Below are 13451 nucleotides of genomic sequence, written 5' to 3' on the forward strand. Positions count from 1 at the left end.
ATTGTGTACCACATCAGAATGTAGGAAACAGTGTTGATGTATTAAACCCTTTCCTTCCTTAGTATCACTCTTGGTGGAAAGTGGCTTTTCTAAATGGATATGGTTTATGAAACTTCCACACAGTTTGCCTTCTGAAGCCCCAAAAGTTCATGTCAGATCATGCAAGTTTGTCCAAAAATCTGTTGCTGATGTTCCTTTGAGCCCATCTCCTTGCCCACAGTTATGGGTACGAAAGAACTGGAAAGCTAGGGAAGGTGCATTCAAGCCCTCTTTGCCCACCAGACTGGACACCTCACAGGAAAGCAGCATGGTATGTCTTAGAAGTACCACACAGTGGATGTGTCTAGTTAACACTAAGGAGTAGGTGAGGAGGGAAGGCAGAGAAGCTGCCTGCATCAGTGATGCACTAGGGACGCACAGGGCTGCAGTTCCTGAGCTGGGTTCTTACAGCAGGTGTTGTCAAAAGAGCCTGCCAGTTCTCATGCCCTTCCGTAGCAAAGGCTATGGTGGACACTTGTTCCTCATAAGAGAGGTCCAAAATGAAAACCAGATTTTGTTATTCCTGTTTTTAACCTGAATGAAGCATGTGGATATATGGACAGAGGGACTTAATGGGGAAACCCAGGCAGGAACAAGAGCAGAACTGTTAGACTTGGCTGGCACTCACAACCTCTGCCCTTCTTCAAGGAGCTATCCCTAGAAAAGCAGCAAATGCTGGAGATGCTGGAAGAAAATGAGAGCCATCTCCCACCTCCAACTAGCCCCAGGAAGGAGCAAAACCCCATCAGGGGACTGCATTGCAACCTGCAACAGATTGAAGAGAAGATGCAGCAACTTCTGGAGGAGAAACTCTTGGCAGAGAAGAGGTGAAGTGGGGATCTTACGGTGGTGCCAGAGACAGGGATGTGGGAAAAGATACAATCCAGTGTGAAGAGGGTGGTGGGAAAAGAGGTAATTTTCCCCCTTGCAAGTGGGAGGCAATCAGAAAATCAAATATTTCCAGGTTTAAAATTCGGGTCACATCAAAACTGTTTCCTTGTTTATCCTGACCTGCAGAGAAGCAAGATTCTTTTTAATTTCCGTTCTTGGGTTCAGTAAAAGGAAGAGGACACTTGTGCGCTGCTCAGGCTTAGTGCTGCCTAATGTTGTGCCTGTCTGCTGACCTGCTTTTCAGTTGCCAGCGCAAGACAAGTCTGGAAGCTTGCTTGGTTCTCATGGCAGGAGTTGACATTATAAACACTTCAGATGGAAAAGAGTGAGGCAGGGCAGTTGGACTCCTTGTTGCTGCTTGGGCCTGCTCCTTTCAAATCAGGACTTAGGCATATGAATCCGTCTGGTGTTCATGGACTTGTCCATAAGAAGTGTTTAGTGCTTCTGGACCTTGTCTAGGGGTTGAGAATGTTCCATTCAAGAACTTTACAGGTTACCCAAGGAAGAAGTAAATGCTCCATCCCTGGCAGTGTTCATGGCCAGGCTGGACAGAGCCTTGGGTGGCATGGTTTAGTGTGAGGTGTCCCTGCCCATGGCAGGGGGGTTGGAACTTGATGATCTTAAGGTCCTTTCCAACCCAAACCATTCTATGATTCTATGAACTGTCCACCTGGCATTCTCTAGCAATGCCTGTGTTACCAAAGTGAAACACGGACAGCGCTCCTGTTAGCACCCCTTTGCTCGGGGCAGCCAGGTAGTTAAGCATGCCCCATCACGATACTAAGCCCCTTCCCTCCTGTGAGTTGTGCTGGGGTGGGAATGGTCATTTTCCTTTGCTTTGCCATGTACCAGGATGAAGGAGAATGAGGAGAGGTCCCGAGCACTGGAGGAGGAGCGGGAGTTTTACTCTTCCCAATCACAAGCATTGCAGAACTCACTCACAGAGCTGACTGCAGAGAAGCAGCAGACAGAGAGAGACCTCAAGGTATCCCCTGTGCACGTTGCATATTGCTGTCTCTGGGCCCAGAGTCCTCTCATTTTCCCTTTCAGTTTATCCCCTACCAAGTGGGAGACTTGGTTTTATTGTTTTCATTTTGTGCTTACAAATTTCATATCATGGTAACATGTGAAGTTGACATGTTGTATCTTTGTAGCACTACTGTTTATTTTCTTATTCTGAGGCCTGATTAACCCGTTCAGTAAAAGTCTTTTCAATTGCTCCTGTGAAAGCCTCATCTAAAGATGGAGGGGAGGAAAAAACAAAAGAGGGAAGTAGACACAATCTAGAATAAATATTATTTCAAACAAATGCTTATATGGACATTGCAGAACTGAGCAGAAATCTCTCCTCCTCACTTGTGCTCAGAGAATCAATCTTGAGATTTTAAATCTCCAGGAACATCTGCATGAAACTGAATTCAAAAGCGGAGGAATGCAGGTGAGGTACCAGCCCTCCTTCATTATCCCAGTAGTGGAAGATACCTTAATTTACACAAAGGTAGTTGGACAAAGTGTGCTATTGTATTTTAATCTAAGTAATGTAAAGATTATACTTATTATTGGCTGTTTGACACTCAACCTTCTGCTACAAATATTTTGTCCGAACCCCCTTACCCCCAATTCTTCTTTTTCCTTCACCTCCAAGATTTTGTTATGCTGTAACCTTCCACTTGGACAAACTAAAGCTACGTTGACCTACCCTGTATTAGTTATTCTCATTTGCTAAGTTACTACTGATAAAATCCTTTATTTCTAAATTTTCCTGTTTGTTGTTTCTGAAACTAAGTACTGTGCACCCCTCTGTGGGAACTGATTGCCTTTATCTCAAGTCTGTCTCAGCTGGAAAGATGTCTTCCTGTTCCTCCTCAGCTGCAAGTACTTGAACTCACATATTGAAATTCCACCTCTGATTCCACATACAATGAGAGAGAAGCAGTGAAAATGAAAGTCAGAGTAAAGGAGAATTACTAAAATAATGTATATTTCGGTTTCAGATTGTGTCTGAAGACACCAGGAACAACATTTGTGTTGTCATACAATATTTCTGTTGGTGTTCCTGACTGTTGTCTTTTCATTTTCATTTGCTGGGGGGCTCCTCACAGACCCTGTGAGTTAGCAGGGTGGTTATTGAGACACAAGCTGGTTTTCAGCAATGCTCACTCTCTTCCTCAGGCTGAGGTGAAGGTGCGCATGGATCTGGAGAAGAGACTGAGAGAAGCTGAGGAAGCATTGCAGAGCTTGGAGCAAGGCTTAAACTCCCTGGATTGCAACAAGGAGAAAGAGGAAAAGATGAAAGCAGATGTCAGTAACTTGAGAAGTAAGTCAGTCATCCATCATCCTCTACTGATCAGCAGGTTCTGAAAGAGGAAATATTTCTACCCATCTTCCCAGACACAAAAAGAACTTCCCAAGTTAGTGAAGCTGCACATAACGTGCTCTCCCAACCCCTTGTACCTCAACCACACCTCCTTTTGAGAAGCCAGGACATGCTATGCCAGCACTTGGTGTTTCTCCATCAAAGGAGGGCAAAATTCTCCCAGCCTGCCTTGTTGTGTGGAAGACAAACCTAGGGGCAGAGATGAGCAAATGCTTTCCAGAATGTCAAACAGGAAAACTGTGGCAGAGCTGTGAAGACTAGCTAGATCCAGTTCCCCTCAGGATAATCTTTTCTCAGCCTTCATTATGGGAACATCATCAGTTTAAGGAGGACTGTGGTTGCTGTAGCAATGTGCTGGTAGGTGACCCAGCAGGCGAGGTCTGGATCCTTACTCAGAGCTAAAAGACAGCGTCAGCCCAGCACTGCAGTGCTGAGATGACTGCAGTCCACAGGTCAGGTGTAAGGCTCCTCACAGCTTATCCCGTTCTTTGCCTTTTTGTTTTGTTTATTTTTCTGGTAAGATGGGCCATGATCCTAGCATCTGGCTTGAGTCAGGTTTGGGAATTGACACTTTCAGCTTCAACTGTGTTGAAGTCCTGCTTGTTTTCCATCCTCAGGTACAGTTCAGGGGAAGGCTATTATGAAGATCAAGTATCTGTGGTTTGTTTCAGTAAAAGGTGGATATATTGGGCCACTATAGAAAAGTCAAAAAGGCCTACACCATTCTGAACACTATTACATATAGAAGTATAAATACATGTATAAATAGTTTATATACAATATTTATAATTGATACGTGTAAAAAAATAAGTATTATTCAGTAATTTCTACATCATTTTTCTGAACTAAGACAAAAGGGCATGATTCTGAACTTCATTCTACTGGCTCAGAGCCATGGTAAAGAAAAACAACAGAGCTAAAGTGGATGTGTTGAGCTCAACATTTGTCTTGAGCTGAGCTACCTGCGCAGGATATAAATGAGTAACTTCTGGCACCGAGTGTCTCCTGACACTCATTTCCAATCTTAAGTTTTGGGGATATTTTCTTCAAAAGTGTAAAAATGTACTCATGAGCAAGACACTGGAGAAAGGGAGGGACCCGCAGCATTTTAATGTCAGTCCCACCACAGATTGCTTCAGTCCTTCCAAGTGATTCCTGAAGCTCTGCTCTGCGCTTTCCTGTAAGAGCTGGGGCTCATTAGTGCACGAGCCCTCTGAACAGCAGGGCATCAGCAACAGGCAGGAGGACCGCAAGACTGGAATGTCAGAAGATATGCCAATTAGACCATGCAAGCAGAAATGGACCAGGAAAAGCAGCTTCTGGGCCAGATCAGGACGGAGTAACATTGTTAGAGTTTGGACACAGGGCTTTGCAAGGAGCCTGTAATGTGTGTATGTAAGTGCCACTACTTGCTATGCTATTAAGAAATCCCTGGCCATGTATGCCAACACTTCCCTTTCTGCAGTTAGACCTCCCTGGTTTCACACTGCATTCCTTCCAAAAAAGTGCAGTGAGCAAAGCTTCAGACCCCTCTCTTGCAAGAGAGTTGAGAAGTTTTATCATAACAGAAGCTGAATCATGAGTGGTTTTGGGAATGGTTGATGGGGAATAGATGGTTGCAGTTCTTTCTATAATTTGAGTATGTACTTGCTGGGGACTGGAAGGTTTTGTCGCTATGTTTTTTCATTCTGATGGTATTCTGGAGCTTCATGGACTGCTGTTTATGAAGATCTAGGGAGGTGTCGAATGTCATTACCTGACTCAGCCCATCATCATGTGCAGTGCCTTGTGACTGGTTCATTGCTTGAAGTGTCTCTCCCATCACTGTTCACAGTGATGTCTTCTCCCCTCTGCAGAGTTCTTTGAAGAGTGCATCCGCAATGCTGAGCTGGAGGCCAAGATGCCTGTGATCATGAAGAACTCTGTGTACATCCAAAAGGCTGCCACTCGTCGCATAAAGAGCTGCCGCTTCCACCGCCGGAGAGCCAGTGCTTCGTGGAATGACTGTAGGTTTTGGGCAGGTTCTTACTCTATATCCCACAGGAGCAGGTATGTGCAGATGGGGCTGACAGAGCAGTAAGGTCATGTGGTTCATATTTCATATTCCCTAGCAGCAGCACAGAGTTACAGAGAAGCTTGGAGCTTCCCGTCTGTGTGCTGATTGTCTCTTCAGGTATATTGAAAGGTAACTGCTGTGATGGTCCTGAGCCCCTAAAAATCCATTCTCAAAGCCAGCTTCATCTGAATGCTTAATCATAGGCTGATTTAGGTTGGAAGAGACACCTGGACATTGTCCAATCAAGTATTCGGGGTGGCTACCTGCAAGGTTAGGTCAGGTTCTCTTTAGAACCCTAAATAAAAGACAGCTGTAAAAAAAGGAAAATATCTTTCCGTGCCATCAGCATTTTCCTCCTCTGGAAACAGTACAATGAAGCTGTTTCAGTGCAATGTTTAGCTTATTCTTTGCTAGGTTCTCAGTCACGTTGATCGCATGGCTGGTGTGCTCTAGTGAAGCTTTTTCTTCAGTTTGTGTCCCTGATGATGGTGCTGACCTTTCTGTGCTGCTCTTGTTTCAGTGAAGCAATCCCAGTCCTTCATCTTCTCGCACGCAGAAGCTGAAAACATTGAGGAGCTGAAAGAAGCAGCCAAAAGACTGAGCCGGGACCAGCACTTCAGGGAAACTCTCTATCAGATCATGAGGTCGCAACAGGATTCTGCTTCAGGGGATGAAAAGTGACTCTTGCTGGGAGGGGTTTTCTGATCTCAGTTTGCCGTTCAGCTCTGCAAAAGTTATGCCACTGGGCACTAGGGTCACAGGGGAGATTTGCCTTTTGGTGGGAAAAGTGGGGGAAAGTTGTGAGTAGGCAATTCCCTCAGGTAGTGGCTTTGCTTTAGTTTGAATGCTCCTGTAGCCTGGCAGACCTCTGCTGGTCACTCCAGATCTGTTTGCTTCAGCCGCTTATGTTAAGCCATGACTTGCCAAGACACCACGGTCGGTGTTATACTGAACCACAGACTGTAGCTTAGGAAGTGCCTCTTCTTTCCTTTCGTGTCTGGTCTGTCTGCCAAACACAAGTGCTTCTGAGAAAGCCCTTTATCAGCCAGCACTCCAACTAGTGTAGCCTCCCCAGCCAGACACCGCTTACCCTGTTCTGCCTGATCCCCCCCAGGAAATGGCTCGCTGCACACCCCCAGTCAGCTTTGGTGAGGCACATTCCCTGGAAAGTTTGCTGAAGACTGCAGCAGTCCCAGCCTCCCAAGCACAGGCAATAATATCACACGCAGGGCAGCCTCCTGATGCTACACCCTTTCAAGCAAATGGTTACAACACAAGGTGAAGACAACCTGAGGATGCTGAGGATTTGGCTCCGAGGAGGATCATGTGCAGAGAGTTTATAGGTAACTCAGTGGCATCAATGCAAGCTGGAGGGGTGATGTGTTGTGTTGACTGTGGGCAAAACATCCTGGGGCCACGTTTGCACTTGTTTTATACTGGGATGTGTGGCTGTGTCACTGCTGGAAGGAGGAACAAAGGTATGTGCTGCAGATGTTGTTTGTGGGCAGGTTCAGTGTGGAGGAGCCTTTGATTTGGCTCCAATGACTTCCTCACCACCTCTGTAAAACAAGCTGGAGGACAGGTGGGTGAAAAGTGTCCAGCAACAAACCCCATGACTGCTTGGAGAATCAGTCACTGTGAGCAGAGAGCTGTCAGGTCTATGGAGGTGGGGAAAATAATCTCTATGTGCTGCAGTGAATAGCCTGTGTCCAAGACATTGTACTGCTCTCTACCAGCCCTCTTGATTGCAATTTAGGCTATCTTGGTCAAACTGGGATCTCTGACAAGCCAAGGCTGCACTGGGAGAGGAGCCGTGGACAGCCTATTCAGAGGTGGGCCTCTGGCTGGCCTGTGTTCTCCTTCTGAGTGCTCACTATGTGGTTATTGCAGTGAAGGATTTGCCCTCAGTGTGGTCATTATGTATGTTACAGGAGAGGGATCCCTTTGTGGTGGAAACCTTGCAGCTTCTCCCACCTATTTTAAGCAAGTAGCTGACTAATAATTACCCTTGCTGTAGCAACAGCACTGCCTGGTGCTTACAGAGCACTTGACAAGCACACTCAGTGATGCTGTTATCCCCATGGTATACATTGGGAAACAAAGGAATAAACAATTCATATGTGAATAAAGTTAGCAACAGAGGTACAGTTGGGACTCAGGGGGTCTTGTGTGCAGATTTTCTGGGGCTTTCAGGGCTGTGCCACTCATCAGTATTGCTGGGTATTACATAGGTTCAGTAACACTGGTGTAGCTGCTTACCTCTCCCATGCAGGCTGGGACACTGTCCAGTCCCAGGCTTTGTATTCTGTCTGCCTAAGTTCTTTCCCTAAAGGTTCAGTGCTGTTTCTAGGGAGAAGTCAGAGATAAGGCTGATGGGAGGGGAGCCCTGGCTTCCCAGTCAGAGGAGAAGCCTGATGCTGGGTGGAGGAACATATTGAGAGGATGTGATGCTCCTGGAGGGCATCACTCTGGTGTGATCAGAGGAAAAGCACTGAAAGCACAGCCTGTATTTTCCATTTCAGGCAGTTAGCAACCAGTATCCTTCTGTGAGGCAATGGGAGGTTTTATACAGTCAGAGGGTCCAGCCCTGAAAGCTGACATTTTTGTGATGTCAGGTAATGCGATAGGAAAAGAGAATTTATATCCCTCCTTAGCATACCTGATGCTTCTGTGATTTTATTTTTTTTTCCCACTCGTGCTTGCTTGTTAGAAAGCCACAAATGAATTCTTGCTCCTACAAGGCTTAACGGCTCAGAGAAAGCAATACAGAGCTGGTTTTCCCCTTTACTTTGTCATCACATTATCTCTGGCTGTTTTACAGTTAGAAGGTCTATATTATGTGATGCTGGAAGGGACAGAGGAAAGGACAGCCAGGGAGTGTATCTGTTATTCAGGCAGTTAGGAAAATCACCCTGTGGCTTGTCAATGCAGCACCATTGATCTATTATCATCAAAAGCCACAATATCAGTCTTTACAAAAGTATTGTACTCAGGAGGTAGCCACATCAGGTCTTCCTTTACTGTACATATGGACAGCAATAAATAAATAAAAGTTATGCTGACACTAGAGTGAATTCCTGTGTGTTCTTGACAGACTGTCACTGAAATCATGTTAAATTGCCTCTGCAAGAGTTGAGACAAATCATTGTGACATACTCATTTACTGGCAGTACTCTTCCTCTGCTTCACCGAGTTGTTGTGTTATGTGTTTAACATCACCTCTCAAAAGGAGTGGGTGTATGTAAAATGCTCTTACCCTGCTTACCCACCACTATGTGCTTTTAAAATATGTATTAAAGACAGAATGTGCCAAATCTAAAGAAGACATCTCCCACTTGCTTACCTGAAGCCAGTGAGCAGCTCTCTGTGTAGCCAACAAAGCATGCCCTAAGCCACATGCAGTAAGATGCTTGCCATCAGTTGTTCGTTGCTGCAGATACCAGTCCTTCAGGGAAACCAGTCCTGCAAGCTCAGAGTGAGAGTTACCATAGAGCTTGGTCTGTGCACTATAGCATCTTAATTAAGTGACTGTTTCCTTATTCTGTCTGAAAGGACAGAGTTACAGATTTCTATGCTATCTACATATTATTAATGCAGTACAGTAACAGGAAGATGGCTTAGGGAGTGACCTACCTCTGTTCAAATAACCTCCACTAGTAAACTTGGGCCAGATCACTTTCTCCTATTGGTAAAACAGGGAATGAGATGAGCACTCTCTCCACTGAGAAGAGCTCCCTAAAATGTTACCTCATGTCCAAGAATAGGAGAAGATAGAGGACGGTTTGCACCTCTAAGATTTCTTCTCAGACATGGCAGAAAAACTAGATTGGCCCTGAAAAGTTTGTGATAATTATTCCACCATGTCCATCTTCTGGCTATCACCTGGGAACTTGTCTCCCCCTGAAGGTTTTCCCTGTTGTCACATTTGGAGACACTTTAAAATATGGTTTCATTTGCAGACAGTGACAAAGGTGAAACTTACTGATTCTCCTCTGCACTGTCTTGCCTACTTTTCACAGCATAAATGGTGGCTCCTGCTAAGGTAAATTTAAGGGCTAATTTCATCCTCCACATAAGACCTCCAAAGCCTCCTGGCTGTTTTAGTCCCCAGTGTAGAAGAGTGGTTCCTGCATAAGGACAGGGTGCTCGCTGCCCCAAGGCTTTGCTCTTGCACAGAAGTAAATGGCAAAGGAAGGCAGCATGAGCTCTGCTGCCTGCAGTACGTGCTGCTTCTTAAAGCAGAGAAAGTGGACAAGAAATGGAAACTGCCCTTGGGGTCAGAAGTCAACAATAAAGGATAAAGGGTTGCTGGTGCGTGTTATGCATTGCTGTGCTTGGCACACAAGTGATGCAGGCTGGTAGCAATTTTCAGTTACAGAGTATGGCTTTGTTTTTTTAGTTCAGGACGGTAGGCTGGCTTTCTGCTTAGGACATTAGTGTATGTCTTTGAAAATAAAATCACAGTTTTTCACAGAAATAGTCTGTTTTGAATGTTTTTCAATGCAGTTGCTTTTTGTGGCTGCTAGAGGAACAGAAGACAGTTCATGTTGTGCCTGGTAAGTTTGCGCTCAGGAAGGTGGCCATGCTCTGACAGTTTTGTCCAAGGCTTAGCTTCAGGTAGGTCCTGGGCATTGCCTGGACACTCATCGCCCCTTTGTGCTGGTGTGACTGTGAAGGATGCTGTTATTTCTGTCATCTTCCACCTGATGTACTTGGCACAAGGACAATCCTGCAGTTTTTCACCTAGTCCTTGATGATTTGTAATCCACCTAGTTTGATGTTTGGCCATGAATGGGAGACATGGCCAAGCTAGATGAATTGGCTATAGTCAGTCACCTGGTTGCCTGTCAGGGTGACAGTCACGATGAGTGGGCTCAGGTGGGACCATGAGCTTGGCAACCACATGTCGTTTGTGGAACAACTTGCAGTGCCTTTCTGCCCACTGAGGTAACATCCATCTTCTATACAAGTAACATTTCTTTCTTCCTGCAGGCTACACTCCAAAGCCAAAATGGAGAAAGATCCAACTGAGTACTCAGTCAGGTCTGTGAGCCCTTCCTGCTCCTTTCTGCCACCAGTACTAAGTACAGTGTACACTATAGTGCTGGAACCAACATCTTTTTTTGCAAGTGACATTTCAGAGGAGAAAAATGATGAAGGTCATTTTGTGGGGATAACAAAGGCATCTTTTGCTAACTCAGAGGTGTTGCAATAAATAAATTGGCAGGATCATTTGTTCTTATTTTGATGTATCATGAAAAATGCAAACTTTGCATTGCTTAAAATGGTAAGTGAACTCTGCTTACCCTTGAGCTCTTCTTGACTGCATCCCTGCCTCAAACCTCTTTTTGGAAATGACCCGAGAGTGGATAAGGTCCTCTCCTAGAGATGCTGCTCCCATTGGTTTCTTCATCATTAATTCTGTGGGCAGGTGAGAGCTCCATTGTTTCTCCATACATCAGCGGCTGCCTGCAGGAGATGCCAGCCCCTGTTCCTCCAGCATGAGGAAAACAGGTTCTGGGTTTTGTTGTTTTTGTTTTGCTCTAAACTCTGCAAAGTAGGAGTAAATATAGTTAGCATCTCCATTTCAATAAGGCTTGAAAACAAGATGTTTATGCTGAGTGCGAGAAAACTGATTTACTGCAAGGGGATTAGGCCCTGTTCAAAAAGAGTGCTGGGTTTCTCAGCCTTCACGGAGTAAGGCTGGAGGCTTGTGTTAGAGTCAGTGCTGAAAGCACAGTGTGTATGCAGAGCCTGGTCTGAGATGCTTCACAAGCACACAATGACCTTGGGCGACAGAAGTAGGCTGTGCTCTCAGGTGCACTCATCTCAGTGATGTTCAAGGCTGTGAGAAGAATTTAAATAACAAGGGAAGAAGGTGGGAATGCTGTGTCTTTTGTAGCAAGATACCTCAAAGATTGCCAGAGAGAATGGAATAGCCATTGCTTTCATTTCTCCTTTCCTTTCCTGATTCTGCTGGAGGCACAACACTTGTGTTCGCAGCAAGCAAGGAGAAGGTGAGGAGGCTCTGCCAGGAATGAGATTGAAAGTCAGGAGTGCAGCAGATGCTACTGAAAACTAGAGCACTGATCATAGGGGGTTGATGTGTTTAAAAAGCAAACAAAAATGTCTTCTGGCAAGTGCATCTCAATAAGCAAAAGAGAGCTGTCCTTCTCAGTAAGCAAAAACCACCTCAGGTCCCAACCAGAGTTCAGTTCCAGGTGCTCAGAGAAAAGAGGTCTGCAGTTCAGGCCCTCTTTACCTCCTCGTGACTTACTGCTGCTAAGCAAGATATGGTGAGAAAACACAGCCGAGCTTGCACTGGCATGACCCAGCTGGGTGATGTGGGGACATGGCTTATGGCTGATCTCCTCTGCAGGCAGCAGCAGCTGTGCAGGGATCACAAGTCAGTCATTTGATGCTGGAAAAGTTTTGGGTATCTAAACATTGACTGGTAGAGTCTGGAAATTCATGCAGCTCTCAATGGATTGGGTGTTCAGAAACTCCTCTCACTCTCTAGATCCCTCTCTGTTCAAGTGTGCAGTACTTCAGCAGATGCTCTGACCCATGAAGGGATGCAGGGAACAGCAGTGAAGCAAGGCGATCTCTTTTTCTTTGTGCTTCTGCTCCTGCTCCTAAATTTCTCTTCCTGTTTCTCCCTGCACACAAATACAGAGCTGGTGAGGCTTAATGCGGAACTTATTTTAGATTACAAGAAGAAACGTGCAGGCAGAGCTGGTTTTCCTCCCTACAGAGGGAGAACGTGGGCTTCAAAATGAGGTTAGAAAATTTCCAACCAGTCAAAGATACCATAGATGGGTAGAAGTGTGCTTATGACATGCTGAGATTGGATGAGAAGGAGCTGCAGGACACACTACATTCAAAGTCTGAAGGCAGGGAGAAAACGAGTTTGCTTGGAGGAGATGCTTTAGCCCCTTGGTTTGGCTCATGCTGAAGGAGCTTCAAGAGAATGTGTCCATGTTCTCCTTTTAGGTTGTGGCTGGCTCCTAGTTCTGGCATGAGATTAGGTTTGGTGGCACAGAAAATCCCTCTAGCTCTGGCCAAGTGCTGCTGAATAACAGCTGCGTTCAAAGCAGTGATAGTCGTGTAGCTCCAGGAGCACCCTCAGCAAAGGATGTGCTTGACACCCTTCCCAGCTAAACTCAGAGGGGCTCAATGTCGTGAGAGCCTTTGGCTTCCGCATGCAAGCGAGCAGGAGCTCAGCTGCAGCCCTGCTGCCACACAGGAGCAAAGACCCCTGTGCCAACTGCTGCTCCTGCATCCCCAGCTCCCCACTGCCTGCTGGATCCCAGCGCATCAGGGCAGGCCTTTGAAACCCAGCTTCCAGCAGCAGGGTGGAAGAAGGGGGGATTTAATCATAGAATCATAGAATAGTTAGGGTTGGAGATGAGCCAGCCTTAGGAAAGACCATTGTGAGCAGGCATGGAAAGTTCTTCTCCCATTCACTTCCTGAAAGGAAAATACCTCCCTGTCCTTGCCGGCGTAGCTATAAGCACCCAATTTGGCTCCAAAGTGCAGTGCAAGGAGGATCCAGAGGCTGCTGTCAGAGGGGCTGCACTGGGCTCTGTTTCTTTCCCAGACCAGGACAGAGGAGAAGGGGAAGGGAGAATGGTTTCTTTCCAGGTGTTTTGGAAGGAAAGAGCAGACCTAGCAGGGAAACAAAGAAGAGCTTTAGGATAGCACCCTACAAAGGAATAAAGTGTTCTAATAATCCTTTCCTTGTACAGATGTTTCTGGTCCTTGGTTGTGCTGCATTCCCTGTAACTCGGGTTTTGGTTCTGTTTGTACCTGAAAAGGGTCGCAAAGTTAGAAAACAAATACTGCTTTACACGAAGAACATCCTCTCTCCACCTTCACACCCAAGCTCCCTCCCAGCTCTGGGCAGGACTGTGAAAGGCAAGCTGGCTTCTCCCTGCATTTCCCTCCATTCTGTTCCCTCTGCTTTCTGTTCATTCTCCCTTGGCTAATTGTGGCAATCTTTGCAAAGTGGAACTCAGCATCACCCCTGCAGGGTCCTCAGCACCCAGGGGGGATGGTGCTGTCCCAGGCAGAGAGGAAGCCCATGCT

The 13451-nt window shown here is 46.0% G+C and overlaps 1 protein-coding gene across 9 annotated transcripts in view; it reads left to right on the forward strand.

Annotated features, from left to right (window-relative positions):
• The window catches only part of PLEKHD1 (pleckstrin homology and coiled-coil domain containing D1), a 71689-nt gene that overhangs the window by 25989 nt on the left and 32249 nt on the right, over positions 1-13451 (forward strand). For 5 of the 9 annotated variants that reach the window (XM_061380302.1, XM_061380296.1, XM_061380297.1 and 2 more), the window contains 6 exons: positions 688-866; positions 1783-1924; positions 3103-3247; positions 5164-5313; positions 5884-6007; positions 6478-8430. In XM_061380302.1, the coding sequence (XP_061236286.1) occupies positions 688-866; positions 1783-1924; positions 3103-3247; positions 5164-5313; positions 5884-6007; positions 6478-6541 (804 nt within the window). In that variant the 3' untranslated portion in view covers positions 6542-8430. Of the gene's footprint in view, positions 1-687; positions 867-1782; positions 1925-3102; positions 3248-5163; positions 5314-5883; positions 8431-10355; positions 10489-13451 lie in introns of those variants that run through there. The other 4 variants (XR_009729578.1, XM_061380298.1, XR_009729579.1 and 1 more) reach the window with 4 other exon arrangements.

This window comes from Neopsephotus bourkii, unplaced genomic scaffold, assembly GCF_033783945.1.
Source record: "Neopsephotus bourkii isolate Nb327-2 ecotype Australia unplaced genomic scaffold, CSIRO-AGI_Nbou_v1 NB_1792, whole genome shotgun sequence".
Lineage (NCBI taxonomy): Eukaryota > Metazoa > Chordata > Aves > Psittaciformes > Psittacidae > Neopsephotus > Neopsephotus bourkii.